General features: G+C 45.1%; 1 protein-coding gene across 1 annotated transcript; it reads right to left on the minus strand.

Annotated features, from left to right (window-relative positions):
- Positions 1 to 2,188: 2,188 nt before the first annotated feature.
- fam53b (family with sequence similarity 53 member B) lies at positions 2,189 to 25,174 on the minus strand. The gene is made up of 5 exons (XM_076999839.1): positions 25,002 to 25,174; positions 16,249 to 16,478; positions 15,268 to 15,322; positions 11,922 to 12,646; positions 2,189 to 3,370 (listed from the first exon to the last, which is right to left on the minus strand). The coding sequence occupies exons 2-5, from the start codon at positions 16,336 to 16,338 to the stop codon at positions 3,050 to 3,052; spliced, it is 1,191 nt and encodes a 396-aa protein (XP_076855954.1). The 5' UTR covers positions 16,339 to 16,478; positions 25,002 to 25,174; the 3' UTR covers positions 2,189 to 3,049.
- Positions 25,175 to 27,046: the final 1,872 nt, after the last annotated feature.

Raw genomic sequence — 27,046 nt, forward strand, 5'->3', positions numbered from 1 at the left:
AACCTCCCCTACACACCCACCACTCAGACGCACAACCTCCCCTACACACCCACCACTCAGACGCACAACCTCCCCTACACACCCACCACTCAGACGCACAACCTCCCCTACACACCCACCACTCAGACGCACAGACGCACAACCTCCCCTACACACCCACCACTCAGACGCACAACCTCCCCTACACACCCACCACTCAGACGCACAACCTCCCCTACACACCCACCACTCAGACGCACAACCTCCCCTACACACCCAGACGCACAACCTCCCCTATACACCCATAGACACAACCTCCCCTACACACCCACCACTCAGACGCACAACCTCCCCTATACACCCATAGACACAACCTTCCCTACACACCCACACCCACCACTCAGACGCACAACCTCCCCTACACACCCATAAACGCACAACCTCCCCTACACACCTACAGCCCAGATGCACAACCTCCCCTACACACCTACACACAGACGCTGCAGTCATCACCTGCTGTCGCATCTCCCCGATTCATTTCAGCCTACTTAAGTTTACATGCGTAATAGATAAAGGTTAACGAAGTCCTGCACATGCCGTCCTCTAAACCACTGCAGCTTCCAGGAATGTTTTAAGTCATAGTGTGTAAAAGGAAACCAGGACATCCGTACTAAACTTAAGAGTTAATTCCATCCTGAGCTAACAGCTGTCAAACACAAAGATCATTTGCTTTATGGTCAGTAGCTAAGACGTCACATTCACCCATCTGGTGTGTAAGTCATTAAATATCTGCAGTCATAACTATGAGAGAACAAGGCACTTCTATTTCAGAGAGATCTCTCATTGGAAGATCACCCTAAACCAGCGAGCCGGGTGACGGAGCACTGCTGGAAGACTCTGAAAGGCTCAGATTCATGGGAAATGCTACATTATCATTTCAGTCACTGTAACCAATGTCTGTGAAACAACGACGACCATATGGTAGAGTCTGACCTAACACAAGAAACACACTCCCCGTGGAGAAGAGGGGGAAAAAAATATACGAGAAAGTGCGTGAGAACCAGAGAAATGAAGTAAAAGGAAAAAAGAAAAAGACAAGAAGAGATGAAACGAGATATGGATGGACATGTTAAAAAAGAAAGGTTGAAAGGAGGAAAGCAAGATGAGAGGGAGCAGGTCTGCTGTCCAGGAAATGGGCAGCCTTTAAGATCCTGGTCAGCCCATGGAGGGTCGGGTTTTGTCAAATCCTTCAGAGAACGCTCCTTCAACCAGTATCCCACCACCGCTGTCCAATTGGGGTGTTGCCCTATAACACAACAGGCGAAGTACAAACATAAGGGCTCACTAGTTCACTGCATAGTGCACTCTGGGTGATAGAGACACCTGGGACAAGGAATCACTGACCCAGAGAAGTGATTCTTACTCTGGAAGAGGGGTCTGTGGGACCTGCTTATGTGCTATACACTGCAGGGTGTGTGACCACAGTTATTCACTTCCCTAAGTAGACACACATGCACACACACACACACACAGTACAATCCACTTGTGTGTGTGTGTGTGTGTGTATATTATACACATACATACACACACACTCAAACAACACTGCAGAACTTCTGTTGAACTACAACCATGATGAGAATGAGTATTACTAGTCCCTGGCATTATAAAGGCTCCTTGTGCAGGGAGGAAGGGAAACAGAGAGACTGTGTGGGAACAGGCATGCTGTCTAGAAAACGGGCAGCACATAAGACTGTGGAGTCTGTGGAGAGTCAGGTTACACTGAAAACCTTGAGACCGAAGAGGTGGGGCACCTAGCCTGAACCTATATGTACACATAGACTGACAGGTTCCTCATCCAGGGTTTCATGGCTACAGTGAAGCTAGTCTTCCTCATTTTCACAAGAATGCTCGCACACCATTTACTGTCACAAAGACAAAGCGTGGATATGCTCACATACGATCAACGCTTGGAAAAGAATCCCATAGCGCTCCACTGTAAATAAATGTTTAGGGATCAAAGACTACTAGAAATGAATCCTGTGGATTCTACACTCACAGATGAGACACACAGACATGCTTCCAGTTTCATGTACTTCATACTGCAACACGAAACTACAGCCAAGCTGGTGAGGAGCCCATGGATAGCTTTAATTCAGTTCCCTAGTCAAAGCTTGGAGCTATACATTTGAGTCAGTAGCCAGTTTACAAACACATTTTAAACACTGTTTATTTATATAGAAATAAGTACATTTCAGATTGCTTTCGTAGTTACACGTCGTAAAAAGAGAAATTACACTATTAGCTTAAAAAAGGGAAATGGGGAAACTGAATTTCTCGTTCAGTGTTAAAACCTGAAGCCCTATTAAGCTTTTCGCTTTTGACAAGTGTATGTGAGGTGCGTGTGGGTGTGTGTGTTCGTTTGTGTTTTTGACAGTGTGAGATCACCAGTAAGTCCACAGCTACAGCATGTCATTCTCAAAGTTCTTCTTGGCCCGTTGTGTTCCTCGTCGCCGTGATGCGGTGTGCTTTTTAGGACAAGTGGTGTGCTCAGGCCAACAGAAGCCCCGCCTACTCCTCACCAGTGCACGCAGGTAGGCGTCATGGAGCAATTTGAGAACACACAGCGTGCTATCCACACTCTGCTTCCTCTGGAAAGAAAAGGCTACACAATCTCCATCCGCAACCTGCCATCATCCAATCCGAGCACCAGGTGCCCGTACACCAATCACACACACTCTCAGAGAACTCCCAGAATTCCCTCTACTTCAAGCTTCAACCTGAGACGTCCTAATGTTCCACAAGTCCACTTGGATGAGCATTCATTTCTCCTGAGCCCGGTGCCAAATATCTGGAAAAATACTTCCTCGCCCCACTCACACGAATCACCAGAAGCACAAGATGGGGCAAAAATAAACAAGATGGTGGCACTTCCATATAAAACACACTAACCATCAAGGCTGCCAGGAGACCAGCACTACTATAAGGTATCTTCATGAGTCTCTGAACCAGCTATAGTCCCATCCAGTCTGTTCAACGTTCCCTTCAACCAACATTCCTGTTCAACCATCTCTCAATTTCTCTCAATTTGCTCTATATCAAGTTCTCCACCAAGCACATCCTTCTTCAGCCCACACAGTCCCGCCCACGGAAGCTCCCGGTCCTTCCCATTGGTCGTCCCTGCCGTCCAGTCTCCGGGAAAGACGCCCTCCAAATCTTCAATAATGGAGGAGTCCTCTTTGGGGCGAAGCTGAAGCTCTGCCACTTGGTTACTTGCAGAGGAGATGCGCTCTCTCTGGTGGGTGGGGCTTATGAAAGTGGGCGGGGTATGGCCTGACTGGCAGCAGTTGTCACCAGTGAAGCCTGGGCAGCTGAGACTCTGGAAATTCTGTTTCTGTAGGGAGACAAAATAAATAAACAAATAAATCACCAGGTCTTTTGTTAAGCATTATGGTAATGCATCACTCACATACCAGAAGGCTGCAATATGCAAATGTCACGATTCACATTAACAAATGACATTTCACTGTGTAGTGTGAGCACCAATCTCTGATGTTCTTAGATGTTCTGTGGGTGATTTGATGAGTTCACATGACCCAATAATCATGATCATAAATCATGGCAGCCAAAACAATGTAAGGCAAAATGTAAACCATTTCAGATCAAGTATTTCCCAGTGTGTCTTAATATATTGCAAGACACATCACAATCGTAATATGTAGCTATGTAATCACAGACACATCACTAGACACACACACACACACTATATATGCCACCCCCACCCCCACTTCTAAGTGCTACTTTAGCCTGTCGGGCCTGGTTGCCACAGAGACAGAATATTTGGTTTGTAAATCAAGCCCTGTTTGTCCTCAGGGCAGCAGGCTTTCCTCCTCCTATACAAAAAAGCAGAGTCCACAGTTCAGACACCCACCCAACACCACCCAACACCACCCAACCCCGTTACTGCACCAGTCATTGAGTGGACGTCAACCCAAAGAGAGACAGAGATGGTCATAAACGTATCACCTCTGGAGAAGAGAAGGGGGTCAAGACCCTCCTGCTCTAGGGCCTAGTTAGCTGTGTAACACGTGATGTATGGAAGGATTCACTCATCAGCCCCCCATGACGCTCACACACGACCCTCAGAACTGCAACTCTCATGCATGTTTACCTGCATGTATTCTCTCTCTCTCACACACACACGCATACGTACACGCATGCAAGCACGCACGGCAGGTCGATGGGGGTCATCTGTGACCAGTAAGGGGATTTGAAAACTGCTGGCCTCTTCACGCCTTGCACGTCCACGCGCGCACACACACACACACACACACACACACACACACACACACACACACACAGAGTCTCTACCTCTCTTCCTCTTTCACTCTCATGGACACGACCTTTTCACATCTTATACTGTTGTAGTAGCATTCAGCATGATGCTGAATGTGGAGTCTGATGGGATTCTGGGCTACGGTTCTAAAAGATGCACTCTCTCACACACACCAAACCCTTATTACAAATACCCTGCAGTCGTACCATTACACTGTCAGACCCACAGCCTCCCGGTTGCCACGCCCAGTGTGCATCATCACAGGTGTGCTGGCTGGATGTTTCTGGGTGGCGTCTGACGAACAGGCAGCAGCTCAACCCCACCGTCCTGCCACCACCGTGCTAGTGTAGCTGCTGTGTTGAGAACGGCTCACCACCAGGAGAACATCTACTCATGGGTGGTCTTGTGGTCAGTAATGAATGGGCCAAAGGACACATAACAAATAGTGTGTGCCAACCAACTAGTCGCACTCTGTGAGTGTATAGTTATAAAACACACATCTAAGATACATGTTGTCTAATGGAGCTGCCCGTTTGTTTGGCTACAAGGAACGCATTTCTAGTGAAGAGGCTGGTGACTCGAAAAAGTCCCGCACGGCAGAAAGCAAAAAATATTTTTGCGAGTTCCTCTGCATGACTCAAACGCACGGCCTGTTGTGTTGCTATGTGGTGCTGCTGTGGAAAACAGTGAACCCGTTGAAAGCATCACTTGAGTTTCAGTTAGTGGGTAGTCTGCATGTGCACTCATTTCCTGACTCAGCAAAGCACCCGGGTTTAAAAGCAGAAAAGTGCTAAACAGCTCCGTGTGTCTCTACTGACCAGGCTGCAAAGCTAGTCCAATCACATCTGTATTTAGAAAAGCAATATGGCAAGCCAGCCTACATTTTCAAATTAGACTTCCATATCCCCTACAAACACACAGCCACAGCTGATACTGATTATATACTGAAACTCCAGTACCTGCTTATGGGGAGTAGCAATAGACACGCCTCCTTTTTTTGTTTTAACTTCTGGTCTAGTTAAAAGCAACACATATGTGAATATAATTCATTTCATATACTTTCTTGTCATGTAAAATGACTACAACACCCACAGTCCTGTGGGAAAAAACCTGAAGTAGAGACACTCAATTGGCAGAAGCTTTGCTCTAGCGAGACCCAGGACACACCTCTGCGTTACACATGTGAATACACATCCCCCCTGACCAGCACCTACAGGGAAAACTAATTACTCTAACTTCTACATGTTCACATATTGTCTAACCATACATCTAGTACAGGAATTCCCAGCTCTGGATGTGCAGAACTGCTCTGTTCAAACCCACCTGGCCCTAATATTCAGATGCTGCTGAACGGTTTGAGTAACTAGATCAGGCGTGGAACGCGGTCTTTCTCTGGGACGTTAGTTCAGGGCATGAGGCCATATTCCTCCAGTAACTACAAGCCCAGAGAACTGCAGGAGAACAGTGCTCTAGACAATCCAGTGTGACATGGTCTCTGGAACATATCAAGGGTGAAGGCAGAGCAAAGAATTTCAGATCTTAGTAATGAGAGTTTCCCAATCAGGATGCAAAAGTTCAGTTACAAACGGCTGGCTTTTCAAGAAGTGATTCGTGTAGTCAGTGACCGTAATTGTAAAGTGAAGGCCCGTGTTTCACCTTGTAACCTAAAGACAGTGGCAGTGTTGCATTTGTCTGTAATGTCGCGTTTTAAGGGACCGTTTACTAAAATTTGACCAGGGAAGCTACACCTGTCACTACCATTTATTAGACCATACACTTACGTAAACAGCAGCTTAAATCAAATAAATCCATCCAGCTGAAAAGGTGTGTCCGCCTAATGTTTGCACATAGTTTGATTTCAGGCCATGCTTCAACAACACTGGCCCATTTCTCTCCTGTGTTAAAGCAGCCTAACTGCATAAGCTCTCTCTCTCAAGTTCTCTCTATTCACTCTACAGGGTCTCCCCAGCAACCTTGAATGACATGTACTGATTTAGTACTGATTTAGTCCTGCCTCCTCCCGCTCCAGAGCGTTTCAGATCGTCCTGAAACACAGGATTTCCCCTCAAATCAATAAGACACAGCTCTCAGCAGTTTAAAGGCTGTTGCTTCCCAAGCTATGTGGAGCCCTGAAACCCAGGCAGAAACAGTATAACACTACTAGAACACAAAGAGCCGCTGGCAGCTCTGTAATGGCGCCTTGTTTACTTCAGCAATGTGACACACATGTAAACATCACACAGGTATGGGGTCTGTCTCAGCTGCCGCGCTGTCCCACACAAGAGTCTCATGAAAGCTAAAACATCTCATTCCACCACAAAAAGGCAATGGCTACAAGAGGCTACTGCAGGCACTTCAAGTTTCAAGAGACGCGGTTCGTCCGGCAGCAAAACGACCTGGAAGAGCAAGACTTCACCAAGACGAATCAGAACATTTGAACAGAACAGCCGAGTAAAAAAGTATGACTTGATAAAAGCAGGAACAAAACGTAGCGGTGAACAGTTTAAGAACAGTACACAAGCAAGGACTTCAAACGGAGACATCAAGCTGAACTCAGACAGCCCTGTGGAGCGCTGGGAGACAGTCTTATGGAGTGATGAGACTAAACTGGAACTGGACCCAAGGACCAGAGGTCTGGTGTTGGAAAGGCTTAGAACAAAACGCACACGTGCTCCACAGTCAAGGTGTTCCCATATTGAGGTGTTTAATGCAGAGCTTTACAAATCTGGATTGGATTTTGGCTTTTGCTTGTTTTTCCATGGATTGGAACACACACACACACATAACCAGCATGGATGATGAGAAACAATGAAGAGACAAACACACAGGTAAACCAAGAGTAATCACACGGGGGGGGGGGGGGGGGGGGGGGGGGGGGGGGAAGAGAGAATGTGATTGAGTCATAGTCACTTAAGTTAAACCACACTGACATAACAGTGGAAAGAGTTTTGCTGACACTGTTTAAGAGTGGCTGTGTGTGTCTTCTTAAGAGAAGATGCCAGGGAGTGATGAGGATATCAGTTTTGGTGTAAACCTGAATTAAGGGAGTCAGTTCCAGATGTGTTTATTTACCTGAAGCAGGTCTGCTCTCCTGCAATCTCGGCCATGATACAGCCATGATTAGAGCAGGGCCAAAGATTCCCACTGCATTCTGTCTGTTCTTCATCAGTCACATTTCCACATAGCACTCTTAGGTACATGAGCTGACAAACTGTGTAAAAGAGTTCTGACTGACTCGAGGACTCATTTAACAGGTTAGTTGTTGCATGAAACAATTATTTCACACATTAGAAGCCTGTCTATTAAACTGACAGATTACCCACACTGCAACTACACAACAGCTCTTACACACACACACACAACAGTAAATAAAAACATGCACCTAACATCAGAATTTCACAAAGCCTAGCTTGTGTTCCCACTTACACTGAAGTCAATATTACTTTAATAAAACTAGCTGTAGAGTGCGAGTGCTGCTACATAGCACTATAATGAAAGTACATAAATCACAAACCGCTGGGCCCCAGCATCTGTGTGTCAAAGCAGCCCAGGAGCCAAACACAGGCCAAGGGCCCTTCAGAACCGCACATAATACACCATCCAGCACCAGTCCAGCAACACGCCAACCTCAGCAGGCCGTCACAATGGAAACGTCCTGGTTGTTATGCCCTCCACTACACATATTTTAGTTGTGTGACTTCCCAGCTCTGCTGACTCGAAGCGGAATAGGTAATATGCAGTATATTTGAAAACTTACCCAGTACTGAGATTCAATACTGTAAGTATCTGAGTGAGATTTAATGGTGCAGCTCATGATGACCTATGAATCATCATGCTGAAGAATCCCAATTTGTAATGGAGCTGTCCCGCCCCCCACAGCCCCGCCCACACTTGACTCTACCCAGCAGCTAATTAACAACATGGAATAGGGAAAACACACACACACAAACGCACACGCACAAACACACACAAACAAAACTAGAACAAGGTCTATGAATTGCTGACCTAGACAAAAGAAAGAAAGCCAGAACAAAAATCAAAGTTCCCCCCATTAATGGAATGAAGCGTGCTCAGCCATTCAGTACTGGACTCGTGGAACTCTCCCTCTGCTTCTGCCAACGTGACATGTTTCTACAGAACCTGCCGAGATCGGGCAGTGTGGAGCAGGCTACTGGGCTGGCACACACACACACACAAAACTTTCCCCTCCTGACCCGGCGCACGAGTGTTCCCGTGGAATGGCTTTAACGCCCATTTCGTTTGGCCCAGTGTGCAAAACTAACATGACCATGTGCGGACGAGCACAGTGTACGTTAGCCCAGCCAGCTTTGTGGACAAAACCACGGGCACAGGTGCAGCCTGTGGAGCACCGTGGGTCATGTGCAACATTCTGGGTCATGTGCAACGATGTGTCTTATGGAATGATGATGTACAGCTCAAAGTGAGGACTTTCAGGTCTCATTACTGAGAAACAGTTTTTTCAGTCAGAATTAGTTAAATTATAAAATAACGTAAAATACAGGCTTTCAAGAAGTGAAGAATTTTAAAAGTGTAGTTAGTGATTTTTAAACAGATGGCTGTGTTTATGTCGTGAGCTAAACATTAAAGTATTTAAATGTGAACTGAAGAGTTAGACTGTTAGACGGGTCCTAGTCAGTTTACGAACTCTGACCCGGCAGGACCTACACCTGCCATTTCTGTTCATTAGTTTTCACCTCACATAAACACCACTTTCATCAAAATGTAACCATCCATTCAAAAATATGGTCCATCCAACATTCATCAATGTAACTAGTCTATTCAGCTGTCACAGGAACATTTATTTAACACAAATTCACTGGATATTTATAACGTGTCTATGTCCGTGTTTTTCTTTCTTTCTGTGTTTGTTTAACTCAGGAAGGCTTCGGCTGCGGCCCAAAGTCAGTTTCCGAGTGCTGTGTGCTGTGTGTGTGTTGTGGTCCACTGCGACTGGACGCAGCAGGAGTGTGTGTTTCCAGGGCAGTGCGTGTTTCCAGGGCAGGATCGCCCTACTGACATACAGCATTGTCCTCATGTGCCATCTGCTTCCCCTGCTTCTAAAGAGACTCTCTCTAAGACCTGGGGGACTCCTCTCCAGACCTCGGACCCAAAGCAGCACCTGGATTTTACAGTCACTGGTAGTTAAAAGAACAGTTAATGGATCTTGCTGGCCTCTTTATCATCACACCTCACTGATGGAGAACCTGTACGGCTAGATCCCCAGGCTGTCATTTAAATACCTCTGATTTATGACATTAATTAACTCCCAGTGATTACAAAATGCAGGACTGGAGTTAAATATTTGGTGCTTGAGCTTAATACGTATACTCTAGAAATGACGCTGTTTATAGAGAAAATCAATTGTAGCCTGATGTAAAACTACTTTCTCTCTAAAGCCACGAACAATCTATAAAGCCTAGATGTCTTTAAAACAATCAGGTTTCTCGTTTTTCACTTTCAAATTACACGTGCTATGGTGATTTCACACTGCTAAGATGATTAGCTGGTGACCACTCATACGATCAAGTCATGTTTGACATTGCTGAACCGTGCCTGTAAAAGGGTGTCAATGGCGGCTTAAAATTATTTTCCATTGTGGTTAACAGGTGGAGCCAAACGTTTATAATCTGGTTATAGGCCAATTACACTGTGCTACAAAAACACAGAAACAATTTTATATCTCACAAGTAACAAATATACTGTATACTGTAGTTATTACCATTTGATCATTTGAAAGAGAATGTCAGCATATGGAAACAGCCGTGCATAGGTTAGTCCTGGAACATTAATTACTACATCTGTTCTCTGGTGGCTGTCAACAATGCCCAACTTTAATAGTGAAGATACTCATCATATTATGAATCAAATATAAATGTAGCAGATATAAATAAAGATATAGACAATGTATGACCTGGTGCCTGTTGTCTAACGTGACAATTACCTCAGTGTGGTGGTAAACATGCAGAGATTCTTGTGTTTCGCATGGAAATGCAAAAAAAAAGCTTACCCCACTACAGTAACCATGACAACATTACATTCCTCTTATAATAATAACTTCTCGGTTCCATTCCGACAAAGAAAGTTCCTGTATCTTACCAGGCTAGTAGGGTACAGCAAATTTTACTGTACCCAGAGAAAACCCGCGCAGGCACACCCACACATAGGGGACCGGACCGAGAATCAAACCCAGACTACCTTGCTGTGAGGCAACAGCGCTAACCACCATACCACCGGTTCTAAATGGCTCCCTCCATGTGGGCGACCCCCTCTTCGGAGCATGAAGTGGTTCATTTGAGGACTACAAAATAATTTCACTCATCTCTTGTGAGCTGCAGTTTATAGAAAAAAACATCATATAGTCACTTTCATTAATATTGTCTGCTACTTTTCGGTGATAAAAATGAATTACTGCTACTTTTAGTTCAATTGCAAAAAAATTGCTGAATGGAACAGGAAAAAAACAAAAACAAATGCTCATTAATGAAACAATTTAACTGTCACCAACTAGTTAATCTACCACAAAGTTCTCAGAAGAAAGACGAGCACTTTTTTTCATCCGGTTTAGGGCATGTCATAATAGAACAATGTGTCTTGGCTTGCTAATCATACGTATAACTACATGTGCAGACAGCATGTGTGGATGCACGTAGATATGGGAGTGGAGGTTGAGTGTCTGAGAGCCAGGGGCATTTCCCTTTCTTGTTTGCTTTCCAACGACTACAAACAGCTTCAGTTGGATCCACCAGTTCTGCTCTTTCATTTTGTGTGAGCCCTAAATACTGCTGAACAGCAGAGAGAGGGCCGTTCACATTAACCAACATCACAGCGTCCATTTTAACATCTTCATTCAATAATGGCATCATTTCCTCAATAAATAATGCAAGACATTATTTGGCATTATTTAACTTGGCAACAGCATTATTTCACTTTTTGCGTATGTAAACAAAAAGACTAAAGATAGCAAAGTTATTATTAACTGGACAGAAGTGATAAGGAGCGTCTGCATGAACAGATGACTCAGAACGACAGCGAGGAGTTGAAATATATCCTGTATGATATCCATGACACTCCATTAAACATAGATGTTCTGTTTAAAACTTCACATCAATGTGTGTTAAAACTCTGCAGACAGAAAAACAAACTTGAACATCCCGATTTAAACACTGAAGCAGAGCAACGGAATGTGGAAGGATTTTTAGGAGCGAACATAAAGAACTGTCTCCAATACTGCTGCTCAGCTTGACAGCAGCTACCATCAAAATGATTTATGTGAATAACAATTTTTAAAATAATAATAAATATTAACACACCCATGGTGCGAAACCTGTACACTGTGTTGTTTCACACCTGCCTCACTCCCGTCAGTACTATAGTATTTTTCAACAATGTTTCTCAAGGACCTCGGGAACTGATAAACATTTTTTCTCCAATATAGATCCCAGCATGCTCACACCAGTTATTCAATGTTCTTCACAGCTTGGTGCAAGTGTGTTGGGAGCAGTAGCAGAGAAAACCTACAGAGTACCTGGCAGGCCTGGAGTACCGCGATCTAAAACTAACGCATATTATTCAAGTAGTCCCAACCTACCTGGGTCATCTTGGCCAGGTCGAGAGAGGGCCTCTGTTTGTGGGTGTCGGCAGGCCTGCGGCGTTTCATGGCGATCTTCTTGTCCATCTTCTTGTCGTTGAGGACGCAGGGTTGGGAGCGGGAGCGAGCCAGGCCCCCCTGCCCCCCCGCCCTGCGCTCCAGCTCCGGGGTGGAGTCGGGGGAGCTGGCCTCGGGGTCACTCATCTGCTCCTGAGAGAGGGAGAGAGGGCGGGGCGGCTCGGCGCACGGGCTGGACGCCACCGCGGTGAAGGAGGTGAAAGGCTGGCGCTGGGAGAACGCCGGCAGCTCCGTCGGGTCGGTGCGGGCGGGGAAGCTGAAGCTGGAGCTCCGCTGCATGCCGCAGAACCCGGCGTGAGCGAAGGCGGACGGCGAGGAGACGGCGGCCCCTCCGCGCTGCACGCTTCCCCCGCTGTGGCACCGCCTCTTCTCCACCGCCGTCCACACCCGCGAGCCCTGCGGACGCCACGGAGAGCGGCGGCCGGCCGAGTCCTCCGAGCAGGAGAGCGAGCGGCACTGCCGTTTGCTGGGCGGGGCCGCCCCGCCGGCGGAGGGCGCCTCGCTCAGGCTCAGGTCCCGCAGCAGGCCGCTGATGGCGCCCGCCGCCCCCGTGCCGGGCAGCACGTCCCACAGGCTCTCCAGGCTGGCGCCCACGGGACGCGGGCAGACCCCGCAGTTACGGCCTACGTCCGGCCACCGGCTCGTCTCTGAAAAGGGGGCGACAGGAGAGTCAGAGCAAGGGCGAGGAGGGCCGCCGGGCCACCGTCCGCCTGTGTGTGTGTGTGTGTGCGCGTGTGTGTGTGTGTGTGTGTGCGTGTAGGCTGTTTGTTGTAGTCAGCTATGCGTCAGTGTGTGTTCGCATATTTGCCCCAGCTTGCATTGCAATTATCACCTGTCATGCTTGGGCAGGGACCGACGTTGCAGTTTGAACGTACGCCGAGTCGCCGAAACATTGTGCTAACATTTACTACTCACCTCCAAAATAATGCTTACAACTAATCTGAATAATTTCCCTAAATGTAATATTTAATACAAGACGACCCCGACACAACAAGTAAGCACACCCGCAAAAAGGATCTGTGCATCTGAAGCCAAGCTCAAAGATAAATACGTTTCTGAGCTATCAGATGTAACTTCCACTGCCTGACTGCAGGTGTGGAGTGAATCTTCCACTAATGACTGCATGTAAAACTATCGCTTGCAAGGCAAAAACTAACAGTTTTACTAGCGCATTTCGACTAGACACCACCCTCCTAAAAAAACAAAAAACAAACCCAAGACGCCGGATCATTCCGGTGTGGTGAAACTCCTTCCCGCACCACCCTGTACGCTCATCAGAGCCAGCGTTAGGCGGCCCGGCTGGGGCTCGTCCCTCTGATGCCTGCCCGGACTCGGACGCTCTTCCACGGACCAGCGCCGGTGTCTTATACGTCTAAAGAGTGAGGAGAGCGTTCCACTTGACCTCGGGCATAACGGCTTCAGGACTCGAGACACACGGCACGGGGATTTTTCCGAAGTCAACAACAACAAAGCCCCTGTCACAGGGCAGGGGTGCAAACAAAAGACACCCTCACCAGTGCACTTTGTTGTGGGCATCGCGTAATGTGCCAGCACGGGTGATCATGTGCCCGGCCAGAGCTAGCACAAAACCCTATTGATCCGATTTTGGGATCCAAACTTGTATTTGTTTATTCAAACCAAATAGAGGAGCCATTATTGTCCCACCTCTGCTTTTATTGTATGATATTTTGGAGCTATTTCACATTTAGACATACTGTATACTCGCCGGGCCCTGGAAGGAACTCTGTGTAGTAGGCTAACACAACTAGGCCAAGAGCTTCCACACATACCGCACCAGCGCAGGTTGCTGGCTCAGGTGCACCTGTTAGAAGCAGAATGCCTGTGACCTCCCAGTGCTTGAGTAAAGTGTGGGATGTGGGATGTGGGTGTGAGCAGGCCAGGTGCCAACAGCTCGGCCCCCTTCTGTTACGCTCTTTACAAAGAGGTGAGAGTGTGTTCATCAGCTCAGCCCATCTGAGGGGCCCTGTAGGATGAACTACCAAACATGTCATTACGCACTATAGTGACAGCTGGGTAGGGCTGCCATGATTAGTCGACTAGTCACGACTATGTCGCCTACTAAAATAGTCGACGACTAATTTATTAGTCGATGCGTCGTTTTTTTTCCTCTCCAAACTGCTGCGACAGTTTCCACTGCTGTGTCTGCGTTTCTGTCCTTGACGCACATGCGCAGTTTAGTGGAAACCGGGATAGACAGTTGACGACATCCCAGGACGTTATACAGACAGGTTCTGGTATCGTGGCTACCCGGCTACGGAACTCAAAAGTGCGGGATAATTTTCCGTAGTCGGGTTCCGAAACGCGTGCAATATCTGCAAGGCAGAACTTGCCTTCCACGGCAGCACAACCACGTACCTGAAGCATGTTGTGGCTACTTGTGACAACGATGAATAGGGACCGTCATCTCTGTCATCTAAATTGCTCGTTAGCTGCTAAAGTTACCATAAACAGAGCGTTAACTTAGTACTTACTTATCGCAGGGTTGCCAACTTTTTTTTCGGCGTGAGATATCGGATGTGTGGTGTGTGAGCGTGTGAAGACGGTCAAATGCGTGTGTCTCACTCTCAATGCGTGAGAGTTGGCAACCCTGCTTATCGTGGTAACTGTAAAAGTTAACATTAGTGATGGCGATTGGTTTAATTAGCCTTAGCACGCATTCGTGTATTTTCTGTAACGTCAGTGAGACCAAAACTTTATTTTTGTGAATAACTCCTTAGTTTCAGGTCCCTACCTAATTTGATTTAAATGTAGCGAAGTTTGATGTCAGAGACTAATGAAAGAAAGAAAAACCTAAAAAAAAATTCTTTATTAATGTAGGCCTATTTGTTTTTGTGTTTTTTAAGGCAGTGCCTTATCCTTATTTTAATAATTGTTTGTTGCAACAAGCTGCATATTTCATTAAAGGTTTAATGAACTATGATCTTAATTGTTTTTATTTTTAGTTATAGCTGAAATCTAATGATGGTTATATAATAGCAGTTGCATTCTAGTGTGATAAGCTGTATGTTTTATATTCAATTAACGTACAATCCGACTAGTCGACTAATCGTAAAAATTAATCGGTGATTAGTCGACTATTAAAATAATCGTTTGTGGCAGCCCTACAGCTGGGCAAAGACACACCATCACACAGAGACAGTAGCCCAGAGTGATACACAGCAGACGTCACAGAGACAGTAGCCCAGAGACAAGGCCAAACAGAGAGACGGGAAAAAGGAAAAACGCACAAAAAACGTTCACCACTTACCCATGATTCCACAGGAGAAGAGTGCTGTTCCTTGGCTCATGGTTGATGGCTTGTGCTGCAGAAACACAAAACCATGCAAGAGGAGGCATCAGAATATGGGCCAGTGTACCTGACTACGAGCAACAGGCAAGAGCACAATGAGACAGGAGAGACAGGAAACCCCAGACGCCACCCCACACCCGCCACCCCACCCCCTGCTCCGACAAGCGTACAGCCAACGAAGATGGGGTCACATAAAACCACATTCATATGTCAGCCTGTGTAAACTGGTGCAGTGAAAGGTGACGCTAGCTAGCAGGGATGCTTGCTGTGTCTTGGGGTCGAGTTGTAGTCTTTGGACAAAGAGATGCACCTTGGCCCAAGTTGCGCTAGGGTTTCTGGGACGACTCCAGCCCACTGAGTGCAAGGCAGAAAGAAACGCTCAACCCGCGTTACTCAAGGGGATTTCTCGCATGTTAAAAATGGATATTTTAAAGTTGACTAATGACGTGGATTGACCCTGCCTAACAAAAGCAGTCACTCACTGCTTTTTGAAGCAATGGCTAAACCTGTGAAGACTTTAGTGAGATGACACACCCTTGTGCTAACATTTTCTACAGTTTCAGTGCCGTCACACCGGATCACAAGACAAAAACATGCCTTGTATTAAATGCATGATGAAGACATAATATTAGGGATTTTGACATCACCTCCTGCAATCTGGGACAAAGCCTGTGGTTTTCCAACTAGTGTAACTTATGGAAATCCCATTAGCTCCATTCTGTGAACTCAAAAGGAACTCATTGTTATTGTATCCACTCATTCTGGGAACTGTACCTCATTCATAGAGCTAGCTAGACCTGACAGGAACTTGGATTCAATGATAACCCACTACATGCGAATGCTGTCAGATGCGGCATTGCCTCAATGCATAAACAATTAATCATCAATGAAGCAGTTTAAACCCCCCCCCCCCCCCCCTCCACCACCACCAAATCTTACCAGCTCAAAGGTTGACTCTTTGGATGTTACATCATCGACACCCTTCTTTTCCAGTGTTTTAGTGTGAATAATCACCATGACAACACACATCTTTGCCAGGGCCCATTCGAGTACATGGGAGGTCCAGGATGGCTCATCTTCAAGGGACAGCACAAGCTGATCTGATTACACTTCCCTCCTCAGCCAGGACCCTATTACTTCCGGAATGTTCCTTGATTGCCCTCTTGACCCTGCAAACACAATGGAGAAACGGATTAGCATTTGACATCCCACACCACCATAAACAGCATTACAGGGTCTGGACAGAAACCTCAGCTAAACACAACAAAGTCTGTGGCTTTCCTACAGAGAGCAACTTCTTTAAAAATAACCAAATCAAACTAAATGCTTTAGGATACTTTGGACTTGGTTCTATTTAGACATATGGCACAGGAGGAAGAAGCATCCATCTTGAAAACATGATTTGGTTTTTGTCTGTCATCTATTAAACATGTTAAATGTCAGGCGTAGGATGGTGGACCAATGGTTAATCAGTGTCTGTTACTTACAAAAAAAGCTCACAAATATGAATACCAACCATGATTCTACTTGAAGATGTCAAAACCACACCTAAACCCTCCTTGGGTTTTTATGAGTAAGATGGGACAGCTTGCAGTCAAGCAAGATGCAATTCAGCCATAGATCAAGGAAGCCAACAAGCTGGTGTGCAGACATTAAGGCCAAGCAGTGTAATCTGCTGCAGAAGACAAACCGAGAATAGCTGTGACCCTGTGGTTATCAAAACACTCAACCCTTCCTTAGCTTAAAGCGGCACACACCCTGTACCGTAACCAGGCCCACTGGAGCCATATGTACATTCAGGCCAACAAACAATTGTTCCATTTGGCTGTTTTCAGAAACGTCAATTGCATTTCTGATTATATACCCATCCTCAGTTTAACCGTGCATGTATATTATGTATTTGTGTGTAAGTGTGTGTGTGTGTGTGTGTGTGTGTGTGTGTGTGTGAGCGTGTGTGTGTGTGTGTGAGAGAGAGAAAGAGAAAGAATGGCTTTTTGGTTTCAGGATCAAACAACCAAATTTTGTCTCTTTGAATCTCCAGCCCACTGAGGACGGAGGAAGTACACAGGAACAGATCAGGACACAGTGAAGGTTGTGGACTCCAACTACGCTCCAGGGGCAACACATGGACACAATACTGACATTTAGGCTACAACCCACGATGACAACTGCAAACACGCATCCGTCTCTAAACATACCCTACGAGTCTTGATTATTGGGTCTAAATGCTATCGGGTAGGACCAAAAAAAAGCCTGGATATCAACGATGACAGTTTCCACAGAGAGCTTTACATGGAGGACTTTCATGGAGAGGACCACTCAGCGCAATCAGACACACCTACCAAGTCACACTAGGGATGCTGCTAATAGCACTATGGTGGCACGTCCCACAGTCTGCACATGAGCAGAAGAGCCCCAAGACAGAGGAGGGGGATTATTCTTCTAATGGCCAGCAGCCCTCACGTTTCCACTCTAGTCACAGTATACCAGAACAGTCCAAACCTGCTGGATAACTGCCTGGTGATGGAACACTGAACCAGACCAGAAACCACAGCACTCTGAACCTTGTCCTGCTAAAACACAGAGAGGGTCAGGGGATCACCACAGACCTGTGTTGAAATTAACAGTTATTATAAGATCCTGTTCAAATTTAGTCACACATGAGCAATTGCTGAAAATGAGCTTATATAGCAATAAATTACAGCAAAGAACTGAATTAACCAAATAAGGTGTGGTACAGGTTGGTGTGCTGAAGTTGTCTCAGTTACACAGCTCTTTTGTCAGCAAATTGGGGAGCTCTCACAAAGACAGCTCCTCATTAGAGACTACAGAGACTACAGAGACTGTCCCTTCGAAGCGGTACAGCAGGGAGCAGGTTTTCCTCCCTCAATGGCGACGCATATCCTGACAATTCTGTTTTCCACACGGAGCTTCAAAGTAATAGCTCTGAGCAGCAGGTGGTTAGCCTCCAGCCAAGCATTTGTGTTGCCCTTTTGTTCCGTGAGCAAGCACACCTGAAAGTCCCACACCGTCACCGTGCTGTCCCAATACGCAGGAGCGCCCGGGTGGAAACCCGTTGGACTCCAGCAAACACAAAGCCCGAGCCGCGTTCTGCTTGTTCAAGAGGGACGTCTCCTTTTCATGAGCATTCCCTAGAATTCCAAAAAAGGCCATTTGTGGCTGCAGGGGGAGAGTGAAAACGTGCAGCCTGGGAAAAGCGGGTTCGGCATGAGAAATGGGGTCTTACGCCGAGCTGAGCAAACAAGACTGTCAGCAGACTGGTGGCAGACTGTCCACCATGCCACGTCCCCACACCACCGCACTCAGGCCCCAACAGTAATACACAGGCTCAGGCTAAAGGAAATAAAAGCAGACAAAACTGTAGCCAGCGTCACTCGGCAGCTGGTTCCCCTACAAGCGAGTGTGTCGTGTTATCTCCAGTCTCCCAGAGGCGCTCGGCTTCGTTATCGCCTGCAGCGCGGCACCGAGTACTGGGCCATGACGAGGGCGTCAGCGCCGCTGGAGAGGACGGACCACTCCCGCGAAACCCGCACCAACAGCTGTGGTGACAAATGACAGCTCGGTGGCCATTTCAGGCCAAACGTTTCCACTAGAGGCCTGGTTCCTTCAAACGTATTATTTTTGGATGTGCAAAAGGCAAAAACATTCATCCCTTACGTAAACCCGAAAATTAGCACCTCCGAAAGCAATGCCGCAGGGAAGGCGTTCGTGCAGCAGCCGGGCACAGACGGCGGGAGGCGATGTTTGCTCGGCCCGGGCCAGCAGGACGGCAAGGAAGCGCTCGCAGGAATGACTGTATATGCATACCGCTGGAGCAACTTCAGCGAAGGGCACATCCATCCTTGGGTGTATGTTTGCTAATGTCACAGCTTCAAGAAGAATACGTGCTCAGTCCTTTTTAACTTGCAATCGTGCAGTTCACCTGAGGGCCCATGAACTCTCTGTGAGCAGTGCAAGGTAATTACTTTCTATTTACTATGATGCAACTTATATGCAACAAAAGTCTTTTCACCGATGTCACTGATAAATAAAACAAAGAGCTCTAAAACAAAGAGCATAGACAGGCATATTTTCAAGAAGGAAGGAAAAAATAAACATTGAGAACTAAATGTCGACATTTCAAGTACATTTCAGTTCAATCCCAAGCTAAACTTAACCAACATTCACAAAACCCAGCCACCCAAGTACAAGTTCTGCAGTTCCTCTGCGAACCTGATAAGCAGTAGACTTTTCCCCCATGGCAGGGCCAAAAATCTCGAGGCCCTTGGTTCCCAGAGGACATGCCCTGTTAGAAGGGCCTGGTGTCATGAGCCCAGAACAAGACATGGCACCGCGCCCAGCAGCCACGCAGGCCAGCGCCGCCGGGGGCCCACGCTCCAACCGCTGACAGGAAGCCCAGCGTTTGCTCGTCCTTCTGGAAACGCCGTGGCATCCCTCGCTCAAGACCCACGTCATGCTCACCAACGATGTGCGCTCTGCTGCACAGGTTAAGCATATTGGATTGTTTGGTTTTTTTTACTCGTTTGCTTGATTTGAACAGATATAGGGATGTACTCTTGAGATGGTGTTGTTACTGTCTCTGCATTTATTTATTTTATGTGTATTTATTAAAGACGGATGAACAGATTGCATGAGGAGATGGCGATACTGGAGTGGTCCTGGGAGATACAGGTGACTAACAGAGCCTGACTGCAGGTGTGTAGTGAATTAAGGCAAATATGTTGAAATGTAATAAACAAAAAACAATTATTATAGTTTAATCTGCTGGTAGGCATTTATAGATCACTGATAAATGACTGGTGATGACTACAGTTTCAGACTAAAAAAACAAACCACTCTGTGAACCACGGCCCTGCTCACTACCAGGGGGAACTACCACAGGTGTTTAAATTAACATCATAAACAAACACCCACATTAACACTACATACATATTCTACTACACACTATATCTATTCTTAGTATGTTTGAATTTACCATAACTAAGTCACTGATATTTTAAGTTCCTGTTCAAATATGCATATGAACTTTAAAGGTTACTGTTAAAAAGATTTTGACTTAAGGGTATTATCATAATCAGAAAAAACATGATGAGTCCTCATCTTTTTTCCTCTAGGGAAACAAGGGCGGCTGTGTATTCTTTTCATGGGTTGTTTTTAGTAAGTGTTGGGTCAATTGCTGAATATGGTGCTGAACACACCCAAAGCTAACATTGCAGTTCCCTCCTGACCTTCAGAAAGAAATCTAGTCATAATGGTGTATCGTGTAGCATTACTCATCATACTTGCACAACTTGTGTCTCACATCAACCACAAATCCATGAAAAAAAATTCCAGCCCTCCCCCCCAAAAGTACAGGGGGCTGGGGGTGTCCTATTCAACCCAGAGCCCTTGAGGTTGCAGCAAATCAGTCATGGGGGTGTCCTCTCAGAGTGGCGCACCCCCATCCTGGTTTGAGACCAATCAAAACCCTCAAACATGGGAAGACGGAGCCTGCAGCATTTCAGGAGACCAGCTGAGATCGTCACATTTCCAAACGTGTGAAACGAACCCTTAAATCCAGGGGAACATCCAGCCCAAGAAACTTTACAGACTCATTGACAAAGACGTACGCCAAAGTGGCAGCGAGCGTGCACGTGTCCTGTGAGCGAACGTCGCCAGCAGCACATGTGCCAGACCGGTTTGGTGCAGCTTACACAATACTGGGGGCAAAGAGGGCAGAAATGCGGAGGGAAGCGAGGCACTCAGCCACAGGTTCATAAGCACACAGCTGCTCCAGCCTCTTACCATAAACACAAAGGCCCTGCAGGCCCATGCATCTTAAAGGAGGGAGTGACAGAGACTCCCTTTTCTTTGGAGGGGGAATGCCATTTAATGAAATACCCCAATCTGGCATACCACCTACCTGTGCATGGAGAAAGTATGTTTGCACCTAGAGCTTTTTGTAAACATGGTGGTGTAATAAAAGCCCTCTTCAGAGTGTGTGACAGTTTTTAGTGGAAATGAGCAGGGCTAACACAGCTTTAGCTGTTAAATTGTTAACCAGGAATCTGCATAAAGCTGACGGAGATCATCAGAAAGATAGAGAGATAGGGGAGAGATCACCAGAGAGAGAGAATGAGAGAGAGAGATCACCAGCCAGAGGGAGAGATAGAGAAAGGAAGAGAGAGATCACCAGAGGGAGAGAGGCAGTGAGAGACAGATACATGTTTCAATATGATTTCTTTGCATCAACATTGAAATGTAAATAATTCTTTGAAATAAATACTTTTTAATGCTAAATATGAAATTTGCAAACCAAACCACCACAGTGTTAGCATGTGTACTACCAGCCAGCCATTAACAGAGTAGAAAAAAGACCAGTGGAAATGTTCCATTTCAATAGTACACTGAGTAATGTCAGCCATGCCTTGTAAAACCAAACATACTGTGAAGTTAAAACAAAAGCATCAAAGTCTAAGCAAATGTGAAAATTCACATAAGAGGCCAGTTCATTAAACCACTGGAACATCTTATCCCTAATTTCATCTTAATACTGCTTTAATCAAGTATGGCAAGACTGAATCAATAATACCTTGTATCTGCCCAACATGTAGGCTACTACTAATATGTATCAAGTGCATTATATGTCTTTTCAGTAGTCATTTCCATACCCTGGGGCACTCTCATTTTTAAAGCAGAGAGATGAGTGCACACTTATGAAGACACAATAAGTGACACTTCCACTGTTTGTCCATAATTCTGAAACCAGTGGCAACATTCAGCCACCAAACATGCAGAAAATGCAGAAGTCTCTCCTCGTGTCAATGTGGATGATTAACCTCACTGCAATGAGGTAATAAAACTATCTTCGCTGACCACGTAAGTGAATATGGGAATTTCCATTTTCCGCAGGGCAGGGTAGGCGACGAATCCAGATTAAGTGACCTAGTTAATGTCAAATGACCCCTATAAAGCAATGCAGCAAATGTAATAGTACAGGGTCACCAAAACTGCCAAAGTACAAAACGCCCTTACAGTAAGTATATCTGGTATATAATAAGATTGTAGTTACAAAATAAAAACTTATATTGCATGGGTTTTCACCACATAAAAATGCAGAATATTTGTGTAAGACAGAGGGGAAGGCAAGTAAAATGCATCTTCACAAGAGCACTGATCTATAATCAGTTCTCTTTTTGTTTGTTTAGTTTAATTAAGTATGAAACACTACAGTTTGAATTGGGTAGGACCTGATCTAGAATCGTTTTATTCACTATGAAGTGGATACTGTCTAAGGAACCTGAAGTTTGTACTCAAGACACTATTAAACACATTTAGAATATCTAAACATGGTCCAAGTTTGAAAATAGAGCCAATCTATGTCATCCAAGTATAATTCTGAAAACAGTTTTCAAATATACAGAAAATGGAGAAAAAAAACTTGATCTGAGAGTTAAAACTTCTGAGTTTAAAAAATCTGGAAAAAGCCATGTTGAGGTGACCCAGCTCTATAGCAATAGGAAAAAATGTTATTAGCTTAAATTTCAAATAAACAGCAGCTAGGCCTACTTGATGGCAAACCTGTTCTGGGTGCTCTCACCGGGTCCAACGTTTTAAGAAATTAGGCCTTTTCTCAGTTACACCCAAATAACCACCACAAACACTCCCTAAACACTCTCCAAAATGCCCTAGCAAAAAGAAGAGAGTCTGACAAACCAGTGAGGTTGGCTGAAATTTTGTTTTGTACACTCTAACAAGAACAAGCAAGGATTTGACCCAGGAAGGAAAATCTATAGTGAAACATCCTCAACATTTTGTAAGTGAAACTAAGTCCAAGAGACTGGCTGTAAGCAGACTCAGCAAAATATAATAGTGTGAAGACAGGCAAACATTTCACAGCATATTCAGTCAGTGCCCATGAGGAACTTAAAGTGGAATAAACTCATCTGATGGAGTGATTTCAATATGAAGCAACTTTAGAACAGCTGGCTTTCAAAAAACCACAAAAGGAACCATTTAGTTTAGACTTACACAGACATCTACCCAAAGATTTTGCACATTATCCTCAACTCAACCAAACAATAAATAATTGATGGCTTGTAATTCCAGCTAGGGAATGTTCAAATGGTTTCTATGGCATTTGCCATTCATGACTCAGTAGGACCTTAAAAACAAAGATGGCAGTTCACACACTCCTCCCCAGCACTGAGCAGCAGACCAGCCAATCAGCCCTTCACGCAGTAACATGGTGAAGCACTTAAGATTTCTACTCAAAGGACATGAAGGCACTTCACAAAACTGGGTATCCTGTGACTCAAAAAGACGCTAAGGAAGATTAATAATATGTCTCATATTAAAAAGGGAAATATTACTTTGATCAAGTTGTAATAAATCATTGCTAACTACTAGGCCTATACTGAGAGTCAGTGTAAAACAAATGTAATTACATTTTGTTAACTAAATGTGTGTTTATTGTGTGTCTGAAAAAGAACCCGAGGCTATGCAAAGTCACCATAGAAATACATAGCTAAAAACAAAACTATAACAAACACAAAGCAGTGGTAAATGCAATCAATAGTCTAATGTAATAACTACTTAACTAAGTAGTAAATACTACAAACTGGAATCTGAACTTTATTAGGTCGATGCTGTCCAGGCAGAAAAGGGGGGGGGGGGGGGCTGTGGTAGAAAAAGCTGAAAGACTCCATTGCTGTGTTTGCACGGCGTACCCAGTACCACAGGGCATGTACCCCAGTACACCCAGTATCCCAGTACACCCAGTATCCCAGGGCATGTACCCCAGTACACCCAGTACCCCAGGGCATGTACCCCAGTACACCCAGTACCCCAGGGCATGTTCGCCTCGTTACAACTGCCCTTACACCGTGAACATCTCAACACACTTCACGTCGCTCGTGTCAAACGTTCATTTGCCTGAAAATTGAGTTACAAACGTGGTGCCAAGCATGCTCCACATTCTGGATGCATTGTGTTCCTTGGTTGGCAAAGTTATTAACCCAAACCTCCAACAAAACTCGAGCCCCTTTTAAAGTAGAATAAAAACTACAAAACACTTTAGGCTTCGACAGATATGTCTGTGGAAAATATGACAAATGGATAAGTTGGTTTACTTATCTAGTTTGGCAGTTATTTTGTTCAGTAAATGGTAGCAAATAACATCAATCTACTAGCTACTATACAAAACTACTAATAATATTTAACGCCAAGGTATAAGGTGTTAAACATCAAAAGTATTTGAAGTATACTGTGTTGTGGGTCATTAACACCAACTACTGTACAGACAGGTGGCTTTCTAAACATGCCTGGGCAAACAATAGCTAGTGTCGCTAGCTCACAGCTAACAGCTACTCTAACGTAGCCTGGCAAAGAAACATATATTGCCGTTTCCTTAGCCCGATGCTAGAGCTAAATAAAGATACCCTGCGACATAAATGTAACAAAAAAAGTCGTTGCCTTTGGCACACAGACGATGGCATTGTGCGCAGCCGTTTCATATTTACTCATAGCAACTAAGAAACTTTGCGCTAACTTTGGATACGTGAATATGAATCAACTCAGAGAATCAACAAGTCGCGTCTGTCATCACTGAAAGTAAGTTACTGACGAGAACCAGGCGACTTCTCGCTCGCACTGAACACCGGACAGAATCAAGTGTGTGTGAGTGAACTAACTTTGTCAACGCATCCTCTGTCCTCGTAAGAAAGACGTCTGCGCTCGGCGTTTCATCGGCTCACGGTCCCGGCCCCCAGTGTGTGTAGCGGCGCAGTGGGGACGCTCTCCTAGTGAGGACTGAGGACCACACGCCACTCGACGCGCTAGTACACACCACACGCCTCACGCTCGGACAAACCATCTCCCAAACCGTAGGGGAGACGGGTTTTGTGAAGACATTCGACTGACAAAAATCTACGAAATGTCAACGATGAAAAGAGGTTATAATATAATATATATTACGATCAGTTAATAATGTATATAGAATTAGCTCGTTAAAGTATTGAATTTGTCGTATATACTTCACAACAAAACGAATACAACGAAACAAGGTCCCGTCTTGAAGTTGGTATGGCTACCGGAGAAAAAAGATGGGACACAAATGAAGTTGGAGAGTTTATGACAGTTGTGAACTTTATTACATTATTTGGGTGTTGGTAAGATTCAGTGTCGTGTGACGCGTTCAAAAAAGATAGTCAGCTTGTGAACTGCATTTGCTGATACAAGGAGGGATTTCAAAAAACATGTGGATAACACATACCAGTCTGTGCGTTTTGTTGAGAACTAGGTTAACCCGAATAAGGCAATACTATATTCATACAGTGACTTGGTTGAGTTGTATCTCACCTAAACTTTAGTATTAGCGTAGCTTTCAAATCTCAGCAAGCTTAAAACTAATTGAATCTTTGATAAAAAAGTAATGTGAAAATGTCTGGTCAGATATACATAGTTTTTATGATCTTATCTGCCTTTTCTGAAAATATAATAATGTGGTTGCAGCTGCTCGGCAAGCCACGACTACTGAAACCTATCAAAGTGCAATGGTACTATATATTTTGGTCTGTGATTCAATAATACTGTTTCACACTGTTCCAGTAAACTAATAGGTTCATGTTCAATGGATTCACTATTCTATATACTACTGTTTCTATTAGTTATTAATATATTTGTAATGTTATCTTTGAAGTAATCTTAGATTTACTTCAAAGATTGTAAACTTAGAGTTTACAATAAAGTTATCATTAGCATGATTTTGACAGCAGTGCCACCTAGCACCAGGCAGTACCATTAAAGAGCCAACCATGCAGTGGAATGTGGATTTCTCAGTTTCCCAGTCCCACATGACTTTAAACAGTTCACCTAGTATACATGACAGATATTGTGTCAGTAATCGGTGTAAGGTGCCTCGGTATGACATGAGGCTCCGGCTCGCGTTTGGTGGAGAGACAGTGTGACACCTCTGTATCACTTCTTACTGCACACACCTATCAGGTTTTTCTCTGACACCGTTCTGGGTGTCCTGCGTTCAGGCAGTTGGAGGCCTTGTAACAGTGTCTAGAGTTAGCCAGCACTGTCTGCTCATGAGGAAGTGTGAATCCTGAGGATATGATGCAACACACTTTGCTTATAATACTTTTAATAGTCACCCGACATAATGCCAGGCATGTATTTACTTCCTGTGAGGTCACCTCCGAAAGAACCTCCTCAAGCTTCTCGGCTGTTTTACAGAGTGTTTGCATCATCAAGGCATACTGCAAATATGGTGCTGACGTGCTGAAGGTTTGCCTAGACAGTTTATGAGTTTATTTCATTGAAAGTTGCCCAGAGTGGTATTTGGGCTAATTGCTATTAGAAGGCATATGCTTTCTCTTAATTTGGTGAATTCATTCAGTATTAGTGATCTTAAGTCTGATTGTCATCAATCAAAACAATATAAAACTATAAAATTAGTGTGCCACACCTAGTGTGCATGTGTATATGCATGTGCTCATGTGTTGTGTATGTGAATGGTGGGCTGTATGGAGTTGGGCTGTAACCCACCCCTGGCAGGGTGTATGTTAATCTGGCTGTAACATCTGCTGTGACACAGTAATCTACATGAGGACAGACAGACAGAGAATATGGACTCACAACAGGATGAGCACTGATGCACAGACCCACAGAGGATCACAGACACACACATTCACTGATGGATGTTTACAGACATCAGAGGATCAGAGACACA

The sequence above is a fragment of the Brachyhypopomus gauderio genome, chromosome 3, assembly GCF_052324685.1.
Source record: "Brachyhypopomus gauderio isolate BG-103 chromosome 3, BGAUD_0.2, whole genome shotgun sequence".
Lineage (NCBI taxonomy): Eukaryota > Metazoa > Chordata > Actinopteri > Gymnotiformes > Hypopomidae > Brachyhypopomus > Brachyhypopomus gauderio.

Bases quoted from the DNA above. Each gene is read 5' to 3' on its own strand.
- fam53b (XM_076999839.1), bottom strand. From the start codon at position 16,338: ATGTGTGTTGTCATGGTGATTATTCACACTAAAACACTGGAAAAGAAG. The intron at 15,323-16,248 runs GTAAGATTTGGT...GTGTTTCTGCAG, and splicing joins AAGAGTCAACCTTTGAGCTG to CACAAGCCATCAACCATGAG. The intron at 12,647-15,267 runs GTAAGTGGTGAA...CCCCCTTTTCAG, and splicing joins CTTCTCCTGTGGAATCATGG to AGACGAGCCGGTGGCCGGAC.